The 27,505-nt window shown below is 39.2% G+C and overlaps 1 protein-coding gene across 1 annotated transcript in view; it reads right to left on the bottom strand.

Moving 5' to 3' along the window:
- The window catches only part of TTC39B (tetratricopeptide repeat domain 39B), a 146,506-nt gene that overhangs the window by 64,508 nt on the left and 54,493 nt on the right, over positions 1-27,505 (bottom strand). Inside the window, exon 3 of the mRNA XM_045840566.1 lies at positions 1,737-1,832. Coding sequence (XP_045696522.1) covers positions 1,737-1,832 — 96 coding nt within the window. The remainder of the gene's footprint in view (positions 1-1,736; positions 1,833-27,505) is intronic.

Here is a 27,505-nt window from a genome sequence, read left to right as displayed (position 1 = left end):
ACTCTCCTACTTCCCCACCTCCCATTCCTCTTCAGCCACTCCACCACAGCCTGGCTCCTGCCCCAACTTGCTTGAAACCCTCTGAACTAAAGGTCTTTGATATCTACCTAACTGCAACTGCAAAGGGTACTTTTCAACGTATATGCACACAGGCCTCTGCAATACCTGGCTCTACTGACCAAATTCTAGAATTCACCCCCTCCCCCAAACCCTTGCTCACCCTGCAACCACCATGCCGTTCTTCTCTCACACACGTCTCAGCAGCACTTGCTGGAACTCTCACTCTCTTGGCTATCCTTTCCACGACTGTTCCCAAAGGTTCCTTCCTTCACTCTCATTTGTTTCGCTCTCTCTTGGAAATAGTATTTGTGGTCCATGATTCAAAAACTACATATATGCTGAAGATTTCCAGTCTAGCCAGCTCACAGCTCTCTTTATTTATTACTGCTTTCAATATTTTTTTACCTATTTTATTACAGCTTTCAAACTTCACATTCCAAATGCTCATGTAGTAGTTACCTAGGAAACTGTCAGGTAAGTTCAAGGGTAACTCTGAAAGAGGGACACATATTTCTGAAGAAAGCTCAGCTTTCCATGCACAGGGACACATGGTATAAAATAGTAATGTGAAAAATAAACGCTTTAAGATACTTAGAAGTTATATTCAAGTTCTTCTCCACTCCTCACTCCTCATATTACTGCACTCCTTTATGTCATGAACTGCCAAGTCCATGAATATTATGAACATACTCATACATAGCTAAAATTTTAAGTGCAAAATCAAAAATGATATAGATCTGCTGTATACTTTAAAGCTTAATAAACCTGAAGGATAGATGAAAAGCATTTTCTCATGGTACTAAAAAACAGCTTTAACAGAGTTGCCTTAATAACTAATAAAGGAATAACCTACATGTTTAAAAAGAAACACCTGGTTAATTTAATTCCAGAGTAGGCAAGAAAGGAACAGTACTTAGCAATTAAGTGTGATATTATAAAAACTAGCTAATGGAAAGAAAAAATTTTCATGATTTACTAAGTTTTAAAAAACAGGTTACTAAATAGTATATTTAATATGATCCAAATTAAGCAAAAAAAAATAATATCTATATATTTAAGGGGAAAAGAGAATATACACCTAAAAAATTGTTATGATAGTTATGGTGATAGTAATACATATTTTATTCTGTGATTTTTCTATATTTCCTGAATTTTCTACAATGAAAAATTTTTAAATGAATGTTTAAGCTAAGCTTATAAGAAGCATATAAAAATAATAATCATGATACAATGTTGACCAAAAACTCTGCAGTTATATCCATCTCAAGAAACACATGCGAAGGAAAAAGACTGGAATGAGATACACCAAAATTCTAACAGTCTGTGTTAAAGTGGCCATAATTAGTTTCTTTCTCCTTTCCTCCATTTACCCTGATGCTTGGCAATGTGGTTATATTATTTTATTTAAAAATTAAATGTTAAAAGATTTTAAGATAAAAACAAAAGGAACTGTGCCCTTAAAGTTGAATTTAGTTTTCTTTCTGCTTTCATGTAACAGGACACCTATTCACTGAGTCCCTTAGTCTTCCCTGGCACGTAAATTGGGCAGTCTACCTGCCTGGGCCTCTTCCCTTCCCTCCAGTCAATGCAACACAGAGCCCTGTCCTAACGTCACCATTAGAGGTCTCCGAGGGGTTAAACTAGGCCCCCAGGAAGGTCCCTGCGCGCTTTCTGACCTGCTCACACTGGATGGTCTGCACTGCTCAGAGTCCTGCTTTGTATCAAGTGAGGCCAGGTGCCGGCTGCTTGTTGCCATATCTGCTCGAAAAGGCCTGTTGATAAAAAAAAAAAAAGGCAGAGTGAGGTTTTCATTTCTTTGTCATACAGGAAAAGTCCACATAAATTTAAACACACAACACAAGCCCTCAATTATTTGGTACCTCTCACCTCCATTTCTTAGCAATTTGGAAAACCAAGTAACAAAAATCTATTTGGTTACATGGTGAGCATTCCAGACATACAGCACCAATAAACTTATAAACAAAAAAAGAAATTAACTGAAATCAATCCCCATGGCTCTCCATTGAAAGACAGCATTGTATCTTGTATATATCCTTCCAGATCATTCCCAAGTAAATCTATACATGTTTTTATATTTTATTAAAATGAAATATTATAGAAGAGAAAATAGTTTCCCTTGACCCTCTTAGGGTCCCTGGCTGGGTCTGAAAAGTAAAGTGACAAACACAAATTAACAAGAGGAAAGCATATAAATTTTGTTGAATTTTAACATGTACATGGGAGCCTTCACAAGAGTAAAGACCCAAAGAAGTGAACAGAGCAGGAAACTTTTATACGTTTTAGAGAAAGGTATAAATAAACTGGTGAATAACTGGCAAGACAAGGAGTTGGGCACGGGGCAGTAAACAGTGAAATAGGTAGGAAGACAAGGATTACTTTAATAAGGTTTGTTTGCAGATTCTATGGGCTAATCGGTGTGTGTTTCCAGTATGAGAATTTATATCCTGCCTTCATGCAGAAAAGGGAGAGCTTTTCTGCCATTTACTACTTCTCAATTGCCTTCAGCTCAAAATAATTTTTATGTCAAAGAGGCATATTTTGGGATGACATATTCTGGTTTCCTTCATGATAACCTGAATTTATCCTGAATCTTTTCTTCTCAATTAGTAGAGTTGTTTTATTGTAGTTACTGTCTGCACAACATTCTACTGAATGGAAGTAATATAATATGATTTGTTACCAGATACTCATTTTGGAGCAGGGAGGTTGCTCCCAGTGTTTTGTGACTACAAATAATACTGTGACAAACCCCTTTATGCACTTTTGCCTTGTTATTTCCAGAGAATAAATTATTGAATTAAAGGGCATGTATTTTGTTTTTGTTTTAAGATTTTATTTATTCATTTATTTATTTATTTATTTTTAGAGAGGGGGGAATGGTGAGAAAGAAACATGGATGTGTGAGAGAAACATTGTTTGGTTGCCTGTTACCCCAACGGAGGGCCTGGCCTGCAACCAGGGCATGTGCCCTGACTGGGAATCAAACCTCTAACCAGGACCTTTTATTTTGTGGAAGGACACCCCACTTCCTGAACCACATCAGTCAGGGCAAAAGGCGTGTATTTTTAAAGGTGTGTTATTTGTAATAAACTGCTTCATTTCCACTATATACAGAGTGGGGCAAAAGCAGGTTTACAGTTGTTCATATGGAAAAAGACACACATGTTTTAATTTTTACAATGGCCTTACTAACTCTGTTTCTCCCACTCACAACTGTAAACCTACTTTTGCCCCACCCTGTATATACCAGAGTGCTGAAGTGACATAGAGGAGCTGGACACCAATCTGGTTCACAGAATCTTAAAGTCACTTTATTGACCCAGAGCCACTCAAGAGAAGGAAACTTCTACAGAGTTTAAAAATAAGACCACCCTGTGATATAACAGACTCTCCAATCTCCTTCTGTTTCCATTCACCTTAAGAGTATACATTCCATAAAGAAAGCATTATTGACTGTCCCTTTAGGGAAGCTTTTTTTTTTTATTCTAAGATACATAATGTCCTCAATTAAGTGGAGTCTGATTATATTCCACCTTTCAAACTTCCCAGTACCCTCTAATATTTTACATTACATTCATCTTATCTTGAGCAGACCAAGTTTCCTAAATTTTACACATCAGGTCAGAGGAAAATCAAGGCAGTTGTTACAAGAGGGATGGGTGTGGGTGGTGGGAGGGACAAAAACCCTACTGATAAGGGGGATGCAGTTTGAAGTCAGGTTATGCTCTGTCACAAGAGCTCTCTACCCAACAGAGGCGGCACCAAGCATGTAAGTAAAGGAGGCTGTGAGGCAGTGCCTGCCATCTCTGGTCACAAACGGAAAGCCCTAAAGACAGATTCAAGAGGCTGTCTACACTTTTGGACCATTCTTGCTCATCCGTTCTCTTCCAGATTCACTTATAAGGACTAGAAAAACATGGTCTCTGAAATGTACTGTAAAAATGTTCCCATTTCTCATCTGCCTTTAGCTTTAATTATAAAAAATTCTTTCTAATGTTAAAATTTTGAGGGTTTTTTTATTTTAAATCAAAACTAATCACTCTTTCCTTTAACTTTTCTGGGTTTTGAGGGCATATTTTGAAAAACCTTCCTCCATAAAAATTATTTAACTTGTCAATTTATCAGTGTTGTTACTTTTTAATATTTAATTCGTTGATCCATTTATAATTTGAATATACAGTACAAGGTAGGGCTGTGCATTTGTTTCTTAATCTTTGGCCATTTTCTCAAGATGATTTTTAAAAGACTGCACCTTCCCCTCCAATGATTAGACATACCATGCACATAAAATATTAAAACTTTATTAAGCTCTGCTAAGATCAAGTATGTTGGGCCAAGTAAATGCTGCAGGTTTCAAAGCTACGATTATAGTGTCTTTACCTGGCACAATAGACTTGAATTTACTAGAACTTAATAATTATTAATAAAGTAATATTAGATTTTATTCATTTTTTCTGAGGTATAAAAGTATAGGTTAGATGCTATTAGTTCTCTATGCTTTTACATACATGTACACAAAGTCCCAGAAAGTCTACAGTATTTTAAAATTTATATTAATACCACAATAACTGCACATGCTGCAAGCTGATTTTTTATTCAACGGTATTTTGATATAGACCTAACTCACTCATTTAAACTACTATCTAGTATTTCATCAAGAACGAATTTTTTTTTCATTTTTATGAAAAATGTTTAAAATACATGAAAAAAATAATATAACACACAAGTATGCCTGGAGCTCACTTTTGTGTACAGTGTGAGCTGCACACTTACTTGTTTCCCACACGGACAGGCAATCATCCCCACAGCACTGAGGAACTCAGACTTCCGCTACTCCTTAGCTTGGGAATCAGGCAAAAGGGAAACCGATGTCCTCTCCATGCTGTCTTGGAGCACTGTCTCACAAGCCCACCCAAGGATATGCCTTTGTTCGACTTGCTACATAGTACCAACAGAGGCAGGCCTATACTATGTAAAATTATAGGTTAACTTGTAGATCTTTTTTGTCTCATAAATATGCAAATAATTTCTCTGGTAAGGATATGGTTTTATTGCCTTGTATGAGATTAATGAGTTTTGTATATAATAAATCTTATTCCAACATTCTTTCCCCAAATATTCTTGGAACCAGTTTTACCACCTTGTTGACTTCCTTGATAAATAAATCTTTGACATTTGTTCATTCTGGAATTTTTTTATTTATTGATTTGAGAGAGAAAAAAACATCCATTTGTTGTTCCACTTATTTATGCATTCACTGGTTTATTCTTGTATGTGCCCTAACTGGGGTTTGAACTCACAACCTTGGTGCATCGGGACAATGCACTAACCAAATGAACTACCTTGTCCAGGGCCCATGCTGTAATTTTTGCGTGCTGACATACTGAACAACACTGCAATCACTGTAACACAGGGCAAATTTCCACTTGTGCGCAGGTCTGTTTCCAGGCACTCTTGTTCCCCTCACATACTTGCCTCTCTCGGCCTCCTTCACACAATTTTCATTATCATGGCCTTCTTTACATGCCAACAGAGCAAGTTCTCCACTTTTATAAAATGTGCTTTTGGGGGAGGAGAGGATTGCTATTATTTTACTTTCATTCTTAGTTATGAATTTTAGATTAAGTTGTTATAAAATTACAAGTGCCATGGTTTTTACTGGGATTTCATTACATTTTTAGCAAACTTTGCAGAGAATTCCTATCTTTACAATATTACATTTTCGCATCTATACACATTTATTCAGGTCTTCGCTTATTTCCTTCAATAAAAGTTTTTAATATATAGATCACTGCATTGGAGTACATGCAAATCCTTGCAAAAAAGCATGCTAAACATTCCTTATATCGCTTTAGTTTTAGAATCTGTAGTGCCAAAATAGTGCAGTTATTAAAAATTTAAATAGAACGACGTGTCTGTTCCGCTCCTGAGCATAACCAAGTTGCTATACTGAGAAATGTGAAAAGAAAGTATTTTTAGCTAGTGAAAATACTCTTTGGTTGATAAATATTAAAGGAAACAACATGTCATATTTCAATTACAGGTATTAGTGAGCTGGAAAACATGTCTCTATTTTCCCGTTTTTACTGCTTTATTTTTTTAAGTTTCTAAAAAGCTTTATTGAGATATAATTCACAGACCACACAATTTGCCCATTTAAAGTATACAATGAATGCTTTTTAATGTGTTCATATTCATAGCACTGTACAACTATCACCACAATCTAATTTTTAAAATATTTTGTCACCCCAAGGAAACCATGAATTCATTCATTTGCAGTCACTCCCCATAGTCCGAAGGAACCATGAACCTACCTACTTTTTGTATCTATAGATTTGCCTATAACTGGCTTTTTCACTTAGCATAATGTTTTCAAGATTCATTCATTTTGTTTGCATGTATCAATACTTCATGTATTTTATTGCCAAATAATATTCCATTCTATGGCTATAACACATTTTGTTTATCTTTTCATTAGATGATGGATATGTAAGTTAGCTCCACTTTCTGGCTATTATGAATAATGCTGCTATTAACATTCATGTACAAGATCTTATATGGACTGGTACATTTTTCTTGGGTATACACCTAGGAGTGGGAGTGCTGAGTCAAATGATAACTCTACATCTGACATTTGGAAAAACTGCCAGATCATTTTCCAAAGTGGCTGTGTGATTCTACAGTCCTACCAGGAATGTACAAGATTTCCAATTTCTCCACATCTTGGCCAACACCTGTTATTGTCCATCTTATGATGCAATGGTATCTCATTGCGGTTTTGTCTCGCGTTTGCCTATTAATAAATGATATTGAACTTCTGTTTAGGTACTTATTGGCCATTTGTATATCTTTGAAAGAATGTCTATTTAGATTCTTTGGTCATGTGTTAATTGGATTATTCTTCTTTTTATTTCTGTGTTTTATACTGCTGTAATTTTTAATCTCAACATAAAACTATTTTTAAATGAAAAGTTCTTTAACAAATGGTATTGGAAGATCTGGACAGTGACATGCAAAAAATGGAATTCAACTACCAACTTATTCCATGCAGAAAAATAAACTCAAGATGGATAAAGGACTTAAATGTAAGTCACGACACAATAAAAGTCCTAGAAAAGAACATAGGCAGGAAAATCTCAGCTATTCCATGTAGCAATATTTTCACTAATATGTCCCCTAGAGCAAGGGACATAAAGGAACAAGTAAACAAATGGGACTTCACCAAAATAAAAAAACTTCTACATGACTATAGAAAACATCAGCAAAATGAAAAGGGAACCAACCATACAGGAAAATATATTTGCAAATGATACCTTAGTCAAGGGTTTGATCTCCAAAATATATAAAGAACTCACACGACTCCACTCCAGGAAAACAAACAATCCAATTAAAAAATGGTCAAAGGACCTGAACAAACACTTCTTTAAGGAGGATTTACAGAGTGCCCACAGACATATGGAAGGATGCTGAGCAGCACTAGCCATCACAGAGATGCAAATTAAAATCACAACATACCACTTCACCCTGGTCAGAATGGCCATCATAACCAAATCAACAAACAAGTGTTGGAGAGGATGTGGAGAAAAGAGAACCCTAGTGCACTGTTGGTGGGAATGCAGACTGGTACAGCCACTGTGGAAAGCAGTATGAAATTTCCTCAGAAAACTAAAATGAAACTGCTTTTTGACCCGGCAATTCCACTGTTGGGATTATACACTAAGGATCCTGAAACACCAATCCAGAAGAACCTATGCACACCAATGTTCATAGCAGCACAATTTAAAACAGCCAAGTGTTGGAAGCAAACTAAGTGCCCATCAGTATACGAGTGGATCAAAAAACTATGATAGCTATGGCTGGTGTCACTCAGTGGACTGAGTGCCAGCCTACAAACCAAAGGGGCACTGGTTGGATTCCCAGTCAGGGCACATACCTAAGCCAGGCACCCACTTGGGTTGCAGGCCAGGTCCCCAGCAGGCAACACGTGAGAGGCAACCACACGTTGATGTTTCTTTCCCTCTCTTTGCCCCTCCCTTCCCCTCTCTAAAAATAAATAAATAGAATCTTTTTTTTAATTAAAATAAAAAATGCACTATTTTTAGTAATCAGGGAAAAAGTCATATATTTTGAACAATTTAAGTTCAAATTCAAGAAGACAATACTGACATATTAATTTATGGAAATACCCTCTGATCATCCTTTTATATTACATAAAATTTAAAAGTTGTGAAAATATGCAAGAACAGTATAATATTTAGTCCTTCCTAAGTGAAGAAGTTAGAATACATCACTACCCAATATGTTTCCAATGTGATTTTAGACATTTTAGAACTGTTCTAAACATTCACTACTTTGAAAAAAGTTATTTCTTAAATGTTACGGTTTTTCTAATTTTGCCTTTTTTATTTCCTATATAAATAACACACTTCAATGCTATTTTAAGTTTTGAACCTCAAACAGTTATAATAGTATATTCTTTGAACTGCTTCCAAACTTACAACTTTATATACAGTTTTACGATCCTGCCCTGATTTGTAATGTATCTACCTTTGCGAAAATAAACCCTGATCTATCTTTATTGAAAGGAACTGGCCCTCGCAGGAGAGCTGCTGCAGCCATCAGCAGGCAGTCTCGTCAGTTCTTGATACCAGCCCCATTAGCAGCTTTGGCAGATCAGAAAAACAAGTAATACACAGAGCCTGTGTGCATGTCAGAAAGTAAGTGTTCTCCCAGTCCTATATGCAAGACAGGGTGGGACAGGACCATCAGAAGAGAGGGATTCATAACTATTTAATTGAAACCAACTATTTCCCTTTACTCTGTTCACTTCTACATTTTTATCAGAAATTGGGAAAAAGATAGAAAAAACAAGCTAAAATCAACTCTGCAGGAAAAAATTAAACTGGGAAGGATACTAAGGAATGGACTATAATTTGAAAAGATAATGTACTAAATGAATGAGTTAAATTTAATAAACTAAAGCTTAATTTTCATTCACAAACATCTAGGAATACCATATGACAGGCACTGTATCAGGTATTAGAAACATAAAATCATACAGCTCATGCACTCCAAGATGATATCTGAGTGAGAATTATAAATTTTAAATAATTCACAAAGTTTTACTACCACATCGCTAAGTAACATTGTTTTTATCCTGCTTTAATTGTCCTGCTTTAATTATTTAAATTAAATTTAAATCTATTTTTTTTAAATTTTAAAATTTAGTTGGCTCAAAAGTGCAACTAAGGCCAAGATGGAGGCATAGGTAGACACACTGTGCCTCCTCGCACAACCAAAATAAGGACAACAAAAATTTAGAAACTAAAAAACAACCAGTACTGACAGAAAACTGAACTGTATGGAAGCTGACAACCAAGAAGTTGAAGTAGACACATTCATCCAGACCAGTAGGAGGGGCGGAGTCAGGCAGCCAGGCAGAGACGGGTTGAAGCAAAAAAAGTGGTGGCTGGCGGACCCAGGCAAGGGGTGGCAACAGGCAAACCCAGCAAGGCAGCAGATCATGGACGGGCACAGCATGCAAGGTGGCTGGTGGAACAGGCGGTCCCACATTAGCACACAGATAAACCAGGCGAAACTGGGGAGCTAGAGAGACCTGCAACCCAGGGTCCCAGCCTGGGGAAACAAAGCCTCAAAATATGGATAGAAAACACCTGTGGGGGTTGAGGTGCCAGAAGAGACTCCCAACCTCACAGGAGAATTCACTGGAGAGACCTACAGGGTCTTAGAAGGGAGACAAGCCCACACACACAGGAATCAGCACCAGAAGGGCCCAATTTGCTTGTGGGAAGTAGGGAAAGTGACTGAAATCTGGCAGAAAGCAGAGCAAGCGCCATTGTTTCCTCTTGGACCCTACCCCCACATACAGTGTCACAACCCAGTGACTGGGTGCCCCACCCTGGTGAACAACTGAGGCTCCGCCCCTCACTACATAACAGGCACGTCAAGACAAAAAGGCCCAAACAAAAGAACAAATCAAAGCTCCAGAAAAAATACAACTAAGTGATGAAGAGATAGCCAACCTACCAGTTGCACAGTTCAAAGCACTGGTGATCAGGATGCTCACAGAATTGGTTGAATTTGGTCACAAATTAGATGAAAAAAATAAGAGCTATGCTAAGTGAAATAAAAGAAAATGTGCAGGGAACCAATAGTGATGGGAAGGAAACTGGGACTCAAATCAATGGAGTGGACCAGAAGGAAAAAAGAAACATCCAATCAGAAAAGAATGAAGAAACAAGAATTCAAAAAATGACGAAAGGCTTAGGAACCTCCAGGACATCTTTAAATGTTCCAACATCCAAATTATAGGGGTGCCAGAAGGAAGAGAGGAAGAGCAACAAGTGGAAAAGTTATTTGAACAAATAATAAAGGAGAACTGGGAAGTCTAGGAGGCTCAAAGAGTTCCAAAGAAGTTGGACCCAAGAAGGAACACATCAAGGCACATCATAATTACATTACTCAAAATTAAAATGAAGGAGAGAATCCTAGAAGCAGCAAGAGAGAGATAAGGAGACAGTTACCTACAAAGGAGTTCCCATCAGACTGTCAGCTGATTTCTCAAAAGAGACCTTGCAGGCAAGAAGGGACCGGAAAGAAGTATTCCAAGTCATGAAAGGCAAGACCTACATCCAAGATTGCTCTTTCCAGCAAAGCTATCATTTAGAATGGAAGGGCAGATAAAGTGCTTCTCAGATAAGGTCAACTTAAAGAAGTTCATCATCACCAAGCCCCTATTATATGAAATGTTAAAGGGACTTATCAAAGAAAAAAGAAGATAAAAAACATGTACAGTAAAATGACACCAAACTCACACTTACTAACATATCACACCTAAAACGAAAACAAAAACAAACTAAGCAAACAACTAGAACAGGAACAGAACCACAGAAATGGAGATCACATGGAGGGTTAGCAACAGGGGAGTGGGAGGAGGAGAAAAGGGGAAAAGGTATGGAGAATAAGTAGCATAGATGGTAGGTAGAAAATAGACAGGGGGAGGGCAAGAATAGTATGGGAAATGTAGAAGCTAAAGAACTTATGACACATGGACAAGAACTAAAGGGGGGAATGTGGGTGGGAGAGGGTGTGCAGGGTGGAGGGGAATGAAGGGGGGGAAATGGGACAACTGTAACAGCATAATTAATCATATATATATTTTTTAAAGTCCAACTAAAGGCAGGATGAAAAAGGATGTAACTTAGCAACATGGTAGTAAAACGTTGTGAATTATTTAAAAGTGAACATAATATGTTAATCCTGAGCTGCATTAATAGATGTATAATATCTAGATAGGAGAGTTTGATAGTTTGTCCTAAGTCTTTTAATTGGCTCTTTTTTTGAATACATAATTCATCTCCCCATCAAAGGACAAACTCCTTGAAAGCAGCATTGTAACACAGCTCCAAGCAAAGCTACTGTGATATCAGCAAGCTATCTGCCAAGTCTCCTCCTAGGCAGATCTGCCTTGCAAGTGGAAACCTTCAGGAAGACTGTGCTGATTGACTGATTGAATAAATGGACAAAAGAGCAAATGGGGGATAGCAATGACTTACTTTGTATAGGAAGGAACTGGCCCTCACTCTCCTCTAGTCAGACCAACCACCTGGACTACCTGATGTTCTAGACACACTGATCTAAGACAATCAACGACTGGAAGTGAAACTAGAAGCCAACAACCAGGGAAAAATAAGACTCAAAGCTAGTTCAATAGAAGGAAGAGTTTAAGGAAGTGGAGAAGTTTAACTTGAAAGAAAGAGAGAGTTGGAGGAAAGCAGAGAAAAGAACGTAAAAGTTATTTCTAGGCATTTCCCTCTCTAATTCATCCTTCTAAACTTAACCTTCTCTAGAGCTGCTACTCCCAAATGACTCTGAATAAATAATAATGTGTACAGAGTGAGAATAATAAAACAAATGTGGCAAAATGTTAACAATGGGTTAATGGTATATATTAAGTTCTCTGTATTATGCATGTACTTTTTCACAAGCTTGGAATTACTGCAAAGTAAGAAAATGTTTTTAAAAGACAGCTTAGATGACCCTGTAGCAAAGGGCAGAGACAGGGAGCAAATGAGTCGTCACTGGACCTCAAGCACTGGACTAGCCAATGCCAGAGAAGAATGGTAAGCCCTCAGGGTCCTGGACACACCAAGTCCAATCATCACAGGTACTTGAGTAGCAAAGGCAGTGGAACCAAACTCAATGAGCTCACTGCTGGGGTTGTTCTATTCAAGAACAAGACATGGTTGTCATTAGGTAGTTTTATTTACTTGCAGCAAGTAAAAGGGGTCACATCCAGAGCTCTGTCTATTTGAAGGGAGGCTTAGCCATTGCTTATATTTACTATTTGGTTAATTACATGTTGATTTCTTCTTTGTAGTTGTCTAAACCTAACCAATTGGGTTTTGGTCAAGCTCAATCAACTATAGCTGCATCTGCAAAACACTGTGCTACACTTTAACATCTAGCAAGAATACCACTGAGTAAACTGTTCAGACATTGAGACTATTGTCCTATGTAACAGCAGCAAGGGCAGAGGTCAACACAAAAACAACTAGATGCAGCAATCAACCAGAGGGCAATACCCAGAGTGGTGCTCCATCACACACAGGTTCTTCCTGCACCCAGATGCCACCTGGGAACACGGAGAGGGAGAGGAAACCTTTGAGAAGGAAGATGCAGGTCTGATGCAGAGTGTAAAGATTTACTTGACAGGGCACTTGCCTCTCCCACTCTCCCAAGAAAACCTGAGTCACTCCAAAAGAGACTGCTTGAAATTTGAGCAGATGATATCATCTGTAATTGACAATGTCTTTCCCCCCATCCTCAATGGGAATGAGAATTCCGAAGCCATTGAGAACTGAAAAGAAAATTCATTTTCATATAAAATATGTCTCAGACCCTACTCACTAAGAAAAAGGAGGGTAGAAATTACAGTCTCTTCAGAAAAAAGAAACTATCCCAACAGATACTGTTTCTTTTGCTCACAGTCACAGCAAATCACTGACACAGTGGAAACTAAAACCAGAGCCTGTGTCCCTTCAAATTCTTTCCTAGGCAAAGCAAATTGTATTCTTCACATTATTCAAAACAAACAACAATGGAATGTAAGGTTGGCAAGAGTTATGTACAGCTCCTATTTCACTTTGCTGCTTTTCTTTGCTGATTTTTTTTATTTAAAAAAAGAGAACCCTTCCCTATTAAATGACTCTCTTGTTTCTAACAGAAATCTTCTAATTTATTAATTAACTTTTTTCACCTCCTGCAGTAGTGTGACTTAGGAGAAAGCATGCTGGGACACAAGGCAGGAAGCAGGATTTCTATCCTAGGTGAGCCCATCACTAGCAAGCAGTGTGACTTTGGACCATTCATTCACTTCTCTGGGCCTACGTGTCCTCATCTATAAAAACATAGAAAGGACACAAATCATAGAAATAAATATAATGGTGGTTGGCAGGGGCAGGGGCTATTTAATCAGTATAGAGTTTCAGATTTACAAGGTGAAGAGTTATGGAGATGGACAGTGGTGATGGTTGCACAACATCAGGAATATATTTAATACCTATGAATGGTACATTTAAAAATGGTTAAGATGATTAAGTATATGTTACATGTTTTTTACCACAATGAAAAAATTGAGAGAAAAAAAGCATACACACACACGCACCAGACAGAGGATGGATAGCGTTACCGGTAGATGAGCCCATACCCTCACCTGCCTCTTCTCAGCAAGCTGAGGTGCCTAACACTCAGTAGAGTGTACCAAGCTGCAGGCAGGAAGGGGTACCTCTCTGCAGATGGGGTGAGGAGTTCAGAGGCTCAACTGATCGAGCACCAGCCCAGAGGTGGCAGGAACACTGGTGGACACTTCAAGTGGGGGGGCACCCACTCCCCCAGTAGGAGCAGTGATTGGGCCCAGCTGCAGCAGAGCTTTCACCCAGAGATGTTTGAGCAACTACAGTGGCCCGAGGCCCCAAGGGAAGGGAAGTTGGGCAGCCTCAAAATGTGGCAGAGTCAGGGGAGTCTCCCCCACTAGCAAGGATGGCAGCAGGGGTAGGTTCTTACACTGAGTCGATGAAAGCTGCAAATATGAATGAAGAGGGCCCAAGAGCACATGGAAAGATGGAAAGATGAACAGATGGAGCCCCAGTGCACTAAGGGCTAGAGGGATGAATGGATAGGGTACAATGTTCCAAAAGCTAGAAAGGTAAATAGATAAGGGGAAAAGCCCTTGCCCCCAGTTTTCCAGTACCAGGGGAAGGTACCGGGGGAGGCAGGCACATACACTGGAGGTCAGAAAGATGGAAGGGGCAGGTGCTGGACCAAAGAGACCTGTTGGTCTAGCCTGGGGAAAGAAGCAGTTGGTTGAGAGATGGACCCACCCAAAGTACTGGAAAGTTTAGGAAATTAATTGGTCTTTCTGAAAAAGCACCTGGGCCCTGGCTGGTGTGGCTTGGTTGCTTGGACATTATTCTGCAAACCAAAAGTTCGTGGGTTTGATTCCCAGTCAGGGGACATGACTGGGTTGCACATTTGAGTCCCCAGTCAGGGCACACGCAGGAGGCAACCAATTGATGTTTCCCTCACACATGGATGTTTTTCTCCCTTTCTTTTTTCCCCCTCCCTTACTCTCTCTCTAGCATCAATTTAAAAAAAAAAAAAAGCACCTGGCCCATTCCATACCCAAAATGGATTAGCCCCAGGGGAACAAAGAAATCTACTCTCTCTGGCTGGCTGCTAGCTGTTTGGGATCTGCCCAGGGACAGTGCACTGGCCTGTCCTCTCCATGAGCCCCATAATCTTAGTAGTCATGTGGCCCATGGCCTCCAGGAGGTAGTTTCTCTCTCTCTCTTTCTTTCTCTCACTAACCTGGTAAAGCATTCGCTGGTATGCGTGCACGCTCTCCTGTTCGAGAGCATACAACTTTGCAGTCCTAGCAGCCACATGGTCATGGCCATGGCCATGTCAGCTCCACACGCAGCCTCCAGGAGGGAGCCTGAAGCCAGACAACAGCTAGGAACAAACTAAGGTACCTGGATGACCACTTAGCAGCTGCCTTGGTCTCCAAAGGACAGTACTTTTAAATGGACTGGGAACTCTGAGCACTGTATTTTGTTCTGGTCTTCCTAAGGATGGCTGAGTGTTGTCTGGGTTTTGTGAAGAAGATGAGCTTTGAAACAGGGAGTCCCCCATTTTCCAAGATAGTGCAGCATCCAAATAAAACCCTTCTCCTTTTGCATAGCACCCACCTCACAAGTGTGGCTTTTGTGGCAATAGGCAGCCAAACTCTCTTTTTTAAAAACTCAGCAACAGCAACAATACCTGCCCTGTCTACCAAACAGGGATGTTATGAGGAGGAAATATGTTCTGTTTTATAAAACCACTTTTTACACTGAAGAATCACATAAATGTCGTGCTGATGTTGTTGAGCAGTTAAGTGACTAAGCCCAAGAACTCCCCATTAGACAGACCATTGTATTCCTGCTACTCAGCAGGTCAGCATTTCCTGCTGTCACAGGACAGAGGCCACTGAAGCAGCCCTCTGCCATTTGCATTATGTCCCTCACAGAAGGGATGCAGAGCAAATGCAGGTTTTCGGTGTGACACTGAGTGTGGGGGCAGTTGTTCATCATTTCTTTTAAAACATCATAACGTAAAACAAAGAGAACCAAGGAATGAAATTTTTAAATATCAATGCTGAAAATATGTTTCCCTTTCATTTGGCTCTCAAAAGAAAGGCTGCTCGAGTCATTTCTTCAGGCTGGAGGATGTCTCCTCCGGGTTCCTTGGTCAGAATTCACAACTCATTACAGAATAACTGTTGGATTACTTTTTAGTTGTGGTAAATCGATTATGAGCCTTTTAAGAAGAGGAATTCTCTAGCTTAGCCAAGAGGCACTCAATAATTTTTTGATAAATGAATATTTTCATTGATTCTATATTAGCACCCTGTGCCAAATACAGTCATAATATTTGGCATTTTATGTCACACATGTATATCATAGAAAGTACCCATGAACACATGATCACAGAGTCCTTCATTCACAAATAAGCAGCTCTCAGTAAATACAAGGACTTTCCTTACTATAAGGTCAAACAAACGAGATGGGGAAGCATAAAAATATAAATACTCAAGTAATTAAGTGCCAAAGTTTAATTTCCTTTAGGTCATCAATGTGTGGCAGTTTTCATAGTTTGTGTACTGTATTTATTCAGCCTATGAAAACAAAGGGACACACAAAATGACTTTGCTATATAAGGATGATATTTCTTAGAAAACAAAACAACAAAACACCTGAGCTAATATTAAGGAGGGCTGATGGCACATAAATGCTATATAGGGCCTGGTTTCCTGGATCCTAGAAAGGCTCAAAATTTGGTTCACCCACTAAGAAGATGACCACAACCCCAAACCACAAGGGAAATTCAAGTGTTGGTCCTATACTTCCCTTCTTTCTAAAACAGTCACCTGTAATGACCTGAAAGAAGATATTCCATAACACACTAATCTAGAACAATCACTAAAGAAGTCCATTCATACCACTTGAAAGGTCACTAAAGACTTTTCACAGCTGCAGACTGGTAAAATATCCAAAAAAAAAAGTAACCCAAACATGCTCTTCATGACAAACTCATGTTCATGTACTTTCCCATATCTGCAGCCCTGCGCTTATGACACACGCACAAATATGGCGTTAAAAAGTGGAAAGCAGGTTCCAGCCAAGATGGAGGCATAGGCAGAAACCCTTCGCTTCCTCACACAACCAAAAGGATAACAACCAATCTAAAATCAATAAACAACCAAAAGTGACAGAAAATCAAACTGCATGGAACTCCAACAACCAAGGAATTAAAGAAAAAATCAACCAGAACAACCAGACCAGTAAGGGGGCAGACAGTGCAGGTGACTCAGAAAAAACAGGAGAGGCGGCTGAGGGGCAGGGCAGGTTGTAGGGGAGGGACTGACTTAAGGGGAAAACTGAGACTCAGAGCTGACTGTGGACTAAGGCTGGGGTGGCAGCTGTGGAAGTTTCTCCCGGTCTGACACTGTTCCTTCTCTGGCCTCTCCCCCACAGGCAGCACTAAAGTGCAGCAAGGAGGGTTGCCCCACCCTGGTGAATACCTAAGGTCCCACGCCTTATAATTTATCAGCTGCACCAAGACAAAGAAATATGGCTGAAACGAAAGAAAAGAGTAAAACCTCAGAACAAAGCGATGAGATTGCCAACCTATCTGATGGAGAATTTAAAGCCCTGGTAATCAAAATGCTCACAGAACTGATTGACCTTGGTCAAAAAATGAAAGAACAAATGAAATGAAATACCTAAAATGAAATAAAGCAAAATATTTGGGGAACCAACAGTGACAGGAAGGAAACCAGGACTCAAATTGATGATTTGGAACAAACGGAAGAAATAAACATCCAACCATTTCAGAATGAAGAAGCAAGAATTAAAAAAAAAAGGAAGATAGGCTGAGGATTCTCTGGGACAACCTGAAACATTCCAATATCCAAATTACAGGACTGCCAGAAGGAGAACAACAGCAAGAAATTGAAAGCTAGCCCTGGCTGGCGTAGCTCAGTGGATTGAGCGCGGGCTGGGAACCAAAGTGTCCCAGGTTCAATTCCCAGCCAGGGTACATGCCTGGGTTGCAGGCTATAACCCCCAGCAACTGCACATTGATGTTTCTCTCTCTCTCTCTATCTCCCTCCCTTCCCTCTCTAAAAATAAATAAAATCTTTAAAAAAAAAAAGAAATTGAAAGCTTATTTAAAAAATAATGAAGGAAAACTTCCCCAATCTGGTGAAGGAAATAAGACTTCCAGGAAGTCCAAGAAGCCCAGAGAGTCCCAAAGAAGTTGTACCCAAAGAGGAACACACCAAGGCACATCATTATTAAATTACCCAAGATTAAAAACAAAGCGAAAAATCCTAAAAGCAGCAAGAGAAAAGTGGACAGTTACCTAAAGGAGTTCCCATTAGATTATCAGGTGATTTCTCAAAAGAAGCCTTGCAGGCAAGGAGGAGCTGGAAAAAAGTATTTGAAATCATGAAAAGCAAGGATCAACATCCAAGATTGCTCTATCCAGCAAAGCTTTCATTTAGAATGGAAGGGCAGATGAAGTGCTTCCCAGATAAGGTCAAGTTAAAGGAGTTCATCACCACCATTATATGCCATTATATGTCATATAATAATTGCCATTATTATATGAAACGTTAAAGGGACTTATCCCTTAAGAAAAAGATAAAAAAATATGAACAGTAAAATAACAACAAACTCACAACTATCAACAACTGAACCTAAAAGAAAAGAAAAATAATGAAAACAAAAACTAAGCAAACAACCAGAACAGGAACAGAATCAGAGAAATGGACATCACACAGAGGGAGTTCAGCGGAGAAGGGGAAGGGAAGAATGGGGGCGGGGGGGAAGTACAGGAAGAAGCAGCATAATTAGTGGGCATAAAATAGACGGGAAGAGATAAAAATGGTATAGAAAACAGAGAACTCAAAGAACTTACATGTACAACTGACGGCCATGAGCTAAGGAGGGGGGAATGCTAGAGGGTTGGGGGGACAGGGTGGAGGGGGTTAAAGGGGAAAAAATTGGGAAAACTGTAATAGCATACCCAATAATAAAATTATTTAATTTTAAAAAGTGGAAAGCAAGCACAAAATGTTAGGAAGACCTCTGGGCATGAGGTCCAAAAACTCTAAGCATTTTTCATTACACATGTATCCCAGAATGTAGGAGACCGTTCTGCGTGGCGTAGGCCCAGCTCCCACTGGGAGACACACAGGACCCTAACCCTAACCCTAACCCACACCCACGGATAGGTTCTCCCGTGGGGAATCAGGCCTGCAATGTACCTAGGCCGCTTTGAGTCTTGCTCTTGCTAAAAAAACTCCCTCACTCTGAATTGAGGACATTTACTGCAAAGCAATTTCCTAAAATCCATGCTAAACCTTCCAAGGATGAGTGCAGTTCAACCACTTTTGCCTTTTGATTTGCAAATATCCCTCTTCTGTGATGTGATTAGCAGCACTGGCTCCTTTGTTTTCTGTAAAAGGTAACCACCTAAAGCGAACCTGTGCATAGTAAATGAGGACCATCACCTAATGTGTGGAGAAACCCAATAAAGGCCGGTCATGGCAAGGGACAAGGCTTTTGCTCCCCTTGAGAGAAAAGCCATGCTCTCCCTTTTCCTCCACCAGATTCAGTAGTGCATGTGAATGTTTATTTCATCCATAATAACTCAGACACTGCAGGCCAGTGTCTGCATCACCAGAGTGCCCTGTAGATTAAACAGGGAGTGGAAGGGAGGGGGCTGCCTACACCCCTCGGCCCCAGTCCACCTGTGGCTAATGAACACAATACCACAGCTGGAGCACAGATCTGCAAACCTTTAGTACAACAGGGCCAGTCAGCACGCTGAATGACCTTGAGCAACTGATTTAAGCTTTGTGCACCTCATCTTCCTCATCTATAACAGCGGAGTGACAAGAGCAATTAATAGTTATTAAAGATACAAAGACAGACTTACCATAGGTACTGGGCCTGGCATGGAAGACATTTTAAAAAGATTCTAACTTGTCTCTTCTCTACTAAGATATGAAAATGATGACAAAGCAAAAAGGTGCTAAACCTCCCTCCCTGCTTTGTTCAGGAAACCACATAAAGCCTCAAAATGTCCTATCTCATGAGGGGCCCCAGAGCCTTCTGCCAATCAAATGAGAGATGTGATGCAAAAATGGGACATTAAAAACTGCACAAGTTGTAAGTGGGTCATTCCTATATAAATTCATTTATAAGTCACTTGGTTGGAAATCAAAACACTTTCTATAAAAGCATAACTAAAAAGTATACATGCATATGTGTGATGTGTATATACACACATATATGCACATGTTAAATTCGAAACCTAAGCCATGAAAGTCTATTTAAGCCCTAAATTATTAATAATTTTGGCCAGAGTCTTAGAGCCAAGTGCAAGGTGTCATCTTATAGGGTTGAGGCACACTTCTCCTCTACCAACCCCCATGGAGTCCTCTCTAAATACAAATCCATGTAATCTTTGTGATAAAAACACTTCCGTGGGCTGTCACTTCCCTTGCCACACTTCCTTGACAAGGTACCCTTAGCATCTGTCTTCCTCTGACCAATCTACCCTCATTGGACTGCAGGCCTCCCAAGCTTCCTGGAAAACACTGAAGAGATGATGGTGAAGTGGATCAGAGTATGTTACCCATGAATATGCCATCTTCACAGATTGTTTTGAGCTGAAGGTAATAGGCTCTCTGCCCTACCCCTTTCTATATAAAAGCAGGGCATAGCCCTGGCTGGTGTAGTTTAGCTGGTTGAGCATCAGACTGTGAGCCAAAAGGTCACCAGTTAAATCCTCAGTCAAGGAACATGCCTGGTTTGAGGGTTCAGTCCCCATCAGGGCACGTGCAAGAGGCAACCAATTGATACTTCTCTCTCACATCAATGTTTCTCTCCCTCTCTTTCTCCCTCCCTTCCCCTATCTCAAAATTAAAAAATGTTTTTAAAGTAGGGCATAAATTTGTCTTGGTAAAGGTGTCCCCTTCTCCCACACCAAAAAGAAAATAACCCCAGAGATAACTCTTATCATCTGAAAAGGATTCTTATTTGCATCAAAAACCTTACTAAACAATCCTTATCTAGCATGCATTTCCTTGGCACCTTCCCTTCCCACAACTTACCCCTATCTAGAAGCCAAAAGCCCTTTTCTTTTGCGTAGCCTCTTCTCCAGGCTTCATCGTCCTTTATTAAAATGGCATATAAGCTCCAAACTCTAATCATCTCCTTGAGGCATATTTCTTTATGAACTCTGTGAACTCTGTGTATGTATGTAAGTAATCTTGTTTTTCCTTTCCTTTATTAATCTGTCTTTTGTCCATTTAACCTGTAGGGCCCCAAGAAATTAACCTAAGAGAGTAAAGGAGAAAGTTTTTCCTTTCCTGCAGTGGTCTCTCAAAACTCAGGGCCACTGCACTTACTAATAACCCCCCAGCTAGACCCTATTGTGTAGGTGTCTACCAATATCTGCCTAAATGCAGACATTTCCTCCTCCAGAAAGCCCTAGGTCAGTATCTCCCCAGATGCCTGCCCATCACCCAGTTAGGTTGGTCTCCCCTCATCTTTGCTCCCACAGAACGCTGACCTTCTCCATACCACAGTGTTTATCCCACTATATCCAAAAGACAGACTTTCTTGTCTGAATTCCCCAACAAACTATAAGTACCTAAGTAAATATTAATTCATAAGTCAAGATATTTTACTTTGTTAAAAAAAATCTTAACTAGTTCACTCTCAAGTTACAACTGTCAGGTAGCACAGGGAGGCCTCTGAATCAGGGCTGTCAGGGCAAATGGGTTAGGTCTGCCGGGGCTGCTTCTTCAGAACCAAAACCAGCCAAACACATTACAGTTTCAGACTCTTGTTGCTATTATTTTGGTTTGGCTTGGTTTGGTTTGTTTGGTTGGTTGATTTTGGTCTGTTGTTTGCTTTCTATTCTGTTTTTGGTGTCTTAGTGTCTTCTAAGGAACGGTAACCAAATGAATGGTGGCTAGAAAAGCAGGAAACCATTCTGACTACCGCATGATCTCTCACTATATACACAGTGCCCATCACATGCTTATTGAACCCATTATATGATTTCCAAAATCTCTTTCCAGCACAAGTGTTCTAAGGATTGGAGGCTTTAGAAGATCTGGGGCAAAATTAGTTGCAGTATTTGTATGTGCTGTATATGTCTGGCATATATACACTTCTTACATACACTTCTATAGCTGAAAAATTACCACAATTGTAATGAAATTATTAGGTAGTTTTTGAATGCCCCCTCACGTGCTAAAAATATGTGCTCCATGAGGGCAGATATAGCATCTTGTTCAGTATAATATCCAAAAGTTTAGCAAAAGCTTGGCAATACATGTGAATATTTGTAGAATGAATGAATGAATATAAATTTTTGCAAGTCCAGATAAGGCAGAATTTCCAATTTTCAGAAATTGTTTCTGATTAAATTGAAAGTTGTTGCATTTAAGTATGACAAAATATTTAAAAATAAAGACAGCAGATGTTTCACCTCTGGGTGGTGGAGAGTTTCTTTTTAAAATCCTTGAATCATTTTATGCTGCAGGAAATCCACCAAAATAATGACATCCACAAAGCTCATATGTCACCCTAAGTAAAACATATTCTGTATCTACAAAGATGACTGTTACTAGTTGGTGTTTAAAAGTATTTGACTATGGCCTCTGAACATACTGACTTTTAGAAATGGCTTTAGCTAATGTGATTTTAAGATAAAGAAATGAGATCAGTAACTAAACAATGTGAATCAGCTCACTAAAATAATAAGACTTTCGTTTTACAAAAGCAAATCAAGAACATCTGCGGGTTATGGTGGGAACTATACTTTAACCTCTATCTTTACAAATTTTTCAAAATTGATTCAATAATTCAGCAAGGTTACAGTTCCGGCCTCCAGTGCATTCCAATGAGGGAAAGTGGAACACGATGACTAAGGACAGATGTTTAGTCTAAAGGGTCTGCGTCACCAGAAAAAAAAAATGGCACAGATTCAAAAGCATAATTAGAAAAGGGTGACAATGCAAAGCTCCCTTTTTGGTAACTCCCACTTACTGTAATCTTGCCACAAAGAGACAAGCCGAAGCTGACACAGCAAGGCAAGGGGTGAAATCTACCCTGAGAACATGACCCTGTACTTAATCTTTAAGGTTTTAGTCACCCTAACAAAACAAAACCTATAACGAAGCCCACAGAGGACATAAGGCAAACACAGTGAACACAAAGTGAGCCACTGTGACCCTTCTATAGCTGTGCAGCCCCGTGCACACCTTGCAGCAACAATAAACCAGCCATGGATGGCATCCCGTAACGCTACAGCCTCTGCAGCAGTGAGATGTGCTATTTTCTCTGATTCCAGCACTCACCCTTAGGGGGCTTAAGGGGGGAGGGGTGGGGAAAGGAAAATGCTCCCAAGTTTGACATGAAGCCTTTAATGAAGAAAATGTCAATTAACAAAAACTAGAGGTCTCCAATGAAATTTAACTCCAATTTTTAAAATTGGCATCCTTCTCCTTGAATTAAATCCTCACAGATCTGAAGAGAACACTGAAATCATACCCCCAGGAACAGCTAAATAAATGCAACATACTCACAGATTTAGACCAGCTGTAACTTTGGAGGAATGAATCTAGCCCCACCGTGAAGATGACTTTCCCTCTCTTCTACCAGATTTTTTAAAAGCCAACAAAAAGAAGAGGCAGTCTTCAACTTAAAAGTCAACAAAAATCCACAATTTCTGTTTTATTTCTTGGTCTCCAGTGAGACTCTCAATTACCAAGCATGAGAAAATAAGTTGCCGAGGCAGCTGACAGCATCCCAGAGCTTCCCAGGGCAGGATTTAAGACATGTCAGTTAAAGTGGCAGGTCAGCTCCCTGCCTGCCCGTAGCTGATGCTTCTGCAGGAAAGGATGATGGGAGATTTTTTTCCCCCAATCTCTGCTGCAGCCTAATGCTAATCCATCACTGTGTAATTGTCCTAGGGAAACAAGAAATAAAAATACAAATGGCCTGGATTTATAAAAATCTACAGGGTCTCTAAAAGATTTTTCCAATAATCAGGGAATTGCCTACATCAAAAAAGAGCCAGCTGCAGAATACAGTGAATTTCTTTTGTTCAAGGAAAATGAACAGGCTGATACTCCCGGGTTAGACTTGGATTTCACATCCCATGGACTTTTTAAACATGAAAAGGGAAAATCATAGTCTCTGAAGTTTTTAGTCTAACAGGTTAAATGCACAAAAGTTAAATTAGTGAAGTGAATTAAATACATATGACATAGTCACACTAACATGACTAGAAAGAGCACTTGGAAGTTAATATTAGATAAACAATATTTGAACTGGTCTTGATGAAAGTATGTTAAAATTAAAAATTTTACTTTTTTTAAATATTTTATTTATTTTATTTTTAGAGAGGGAAGGGAGGAAGATATAGATAGAGACAGAGAGAGACACACACACACATCAATGTGTGGTTGCTGGGGGTTATGGCCTGCAACCCAGGTATGTACCCTGGCTGGGAATAGAACCTGGGACACTTTGGTTCCCAGCCCGTGCTCAATCCACTGAGCTACACCAGCCAGGGCTAAAATTTTACTTTTTAAAGTAAAGTGACTTGGCAATTTTCTTGTGTCCCCTTAAGGGCTCTCACACATACTGGAACTAAACTGTGTTTGTTTTGATGGCACTCTCCATTTTATCTGATCTGAAAAGTTTTAGGTGAAGTGCTCTGATATTTCCTGATTATAAAATAATACACTCCTTGGAGAGACCTAGAAAACAATGAAGACAATTAAAGCCGGCCATATTCTTATAACCCAGAGATAACCGCTGTTAATATTTTACAATATTTACTTCATCTTATTCCTCCATATATATACACATGTACATTTTTAAGAGAGAGAGAGAGGAAGAGCAATGTTGATTTTTATTGTTTCACTTATTTATGTTTTCATTGGTTGATTCTTGTATGTGCCTTGACCGGGAATCAAACCCACAACCTTGGCATATGGGGACAACTCTCTACCAGCTGAGTTACCCTGCCAGGGCTACATGCATTTTTCTTTAATTCTATTATTGTATGTTACCTTTTCACACAGCATCATGTTATAATAAATGTGAGCCAATGTTAACCACCTATTTTCTAAAAGTGCTCAAAAGGGCTTATGACAGTCACCCAACATGTAGTTGTGTGGCCACCACATGCTGGGCATGGGGATGCAGCAGTGAGCAGAGCACACATGGTCCCTGCTACCATGGAACTCTCTGTCCAGCAGGGAAGCCAGACATTTACCAAATTATAGCAAATATGAGAGCTGCTATACTTCAAAAGAGAGCTACAGGATACTTCAGAAATATATGAACCCTGGTCTTGCAAAGGTCAGGGTCCCTCAAGAGAGAAAAAGAGAATGGCAAGGCCAACTGCAAAATTATTAGTACAGTAGTACACTTCAGACTTACATTTTCTCATCAACATAAATATACTTTATTTAATATTATTTTTCCTATAACAAAAGAAACTTTAAGTCCAGCTATATTTTTGTGAATAATGTGCAATATTTAAATGAATTGGTCCAACTTGTATTTGGACAAAACCTTTGAGAAATTACAAAAGGTAATCCACCCAGGTAATTGCAGACATCCATAAAGTGCTGAGTTACCACATATTTCCAAGGGATCTTCAACATAAAATTAACTTAGCCATTCTCAGAATTTCATAAAGGCCAAAAGACTCCTTTGAGAATGTTGGAAGAAATATGACAATTCAACATGGATTTTTGAAATGACCACCTTGATGCAATCTAAAAGGAAAAAAAAAAACATCAAACATCCAAATAATTTATGTAAATTCTCTGCCCTCCTGTAGGGGAAATATAACTCCCCCTCACCAAAAAAGTAACTTTATAGTAGAAAAAACTGACAAACACAATTTCCTCCAGGTGATCAAGACGAACATCAATGGTGATAATTAATGTTGATGTTATGCACCCTTGATATGATATAATGAAAATGGCAATTTACCTCTCTGCTCTTTCTCCAAAAATCATATAACCCCAGTCTTACCATGATAAAACCATCAGACAAATTCCAAAAAGGGAATCTTATAAATTATATGGCTAACACTAATTGAAATTTTCAAAAAGAGCCCTGGCTGGTGTGGCTCAGTGGACTGAGTGCCGGCCTACAAACCAAAGGACTTCTGGTTAGATTCCGAGTCAGGACACAAGCCAGGATTGCAGGCCAAGTCCCCAGTAGGGGGCACACAAGAGGCAACCACACATTGATGTTTCTCTCCCTCTCTTTCTCCTTCCCTTCTCCTCTCTCTAAAAATAAATAAGACGTTGAAAAAAAACTTTCAAAAAGAAAAAAAAAGCTTGAAGAACTGTTAGAGCCAAATAGGTAAAAAATAAGTAAATCTAAATAAAGTCTAAATTTTAGTTATGATAATATATTAATATTGGCTACCTAATTATAATAAATTATGGTGCAGGCAACTCTCTGGTCCATTTTCTCAACTTTTCTGTAAATCTAAAATCATTCTAAAAAAATTAAGCATTTTCTTCAATCCCTTTTCTAAATTAAAATTTTATTTTTTCTCCTGGCTGGCGTAGCTCAGTGTATTGAGCGCGGGCTGCGAACCAAAGTGTCGCAGGTTCAATTCCCAGTCAGGGCACATGCCAGGGTTGCAGGCCATGGCCCCCAGCAACCGCACATTGATATTTCTCTATCTCCCTCTTTCTCCCTCCTTCCCTCTCTAAAAATAATAAAATCTTAAAAAAAAATTTATTTTTTCTAATAAGTAAAATATATTCCATAAAAATGTTGACAATGAATATGTAAAGGGAACCTTTTGAAATTATAAACACCCTGTAACCCCACCACGCTGAGATAACCAATTCCAAACAATAAAGGGGTGTGTGTGTATGTGTGTGTGTGTGTGTGTACTGCTCTACTATATATGCTATTTTTAGCTGTGTTACGCTGAATAATGGCCCTCCAAAAAATATCTAGGTACTAATCTCTGGAACCTATGAATGTTGCCTTATATGAGAAAAGAGATTCTACTGATATTCAATTAAGAATCTTGAGATGGGAAGATTATCCTGGACTATATGAGAGGGCCCTACATGCAATCTCTTGCATATCACAAGTATCCTTATAACACGGAGGCACAGAAAAGGCAAAAGGTAATATACTCATGAAAACAGAGTAATTTGAAAATACTATGCTGCTGCTGGCTTTGAAGTTAGAGGAAGGGGCCATGAGCCAGGGGAAGCAAGAAGTACAGCTCTGGAGGCTGGAAATAGGAAAGAAAATGGACTCTCTCCTAGCATCACCCAAGGAAGCATGGTATTGGGACACCTTGGTTTTGATTCAGTGAAACCTACTGCACACTTCTGACCTCCAAAACTGTAAAAGAATAAATTTGTGTTTTTTAACCCAAGTTTGTGGTAATTTGACACCGCAGCCATAGAAAACTAATACAGTAGCCTTACTGAGCTGTATTTCTTTCTACTTACCCAAATATATCCTTTTGACGATTTTTCCATCAAAGTGTTCTCTTTCTTGATTTGTTTGTTGTTGTTGTTAACCCTCTTTCATAGATGCTCAAGTTTTTTTCCCAGTTAATTCTCTTTGAACTGGGCTGACAAGAGTTTTGTCAAAATGGTCAAAACTATGTTTTTTTCTCCTAATGTCAGGCTTAAGACATAATTTCCAACCCAAAGAATACAGAATTATTTGCCTTAGTTTGCTTTAAATATTTAAACAATAAAATCTTCAAC

Source organism: Phyllostomus hastatus, unplaced genomic scaffold, assembly GCF_019186645.2.
Source record: "Phyllostomus hastatus isolate PE091 unplaced genomic scaffold, TTU_PhHast_1.1 phas_contig_34, whole genome shotgun sequence".
In the NCBI taxonomy this organism is placed as follows: Eukaryota; Metazoa; Chordata; class Mammalia; order Chiroptera; family Phyllostomidae; genus Phyllostomus; species Phyllostomus hastatus.
This window is presented reverse-complemented; position numbering and strand designations above follow the sequence as displayed.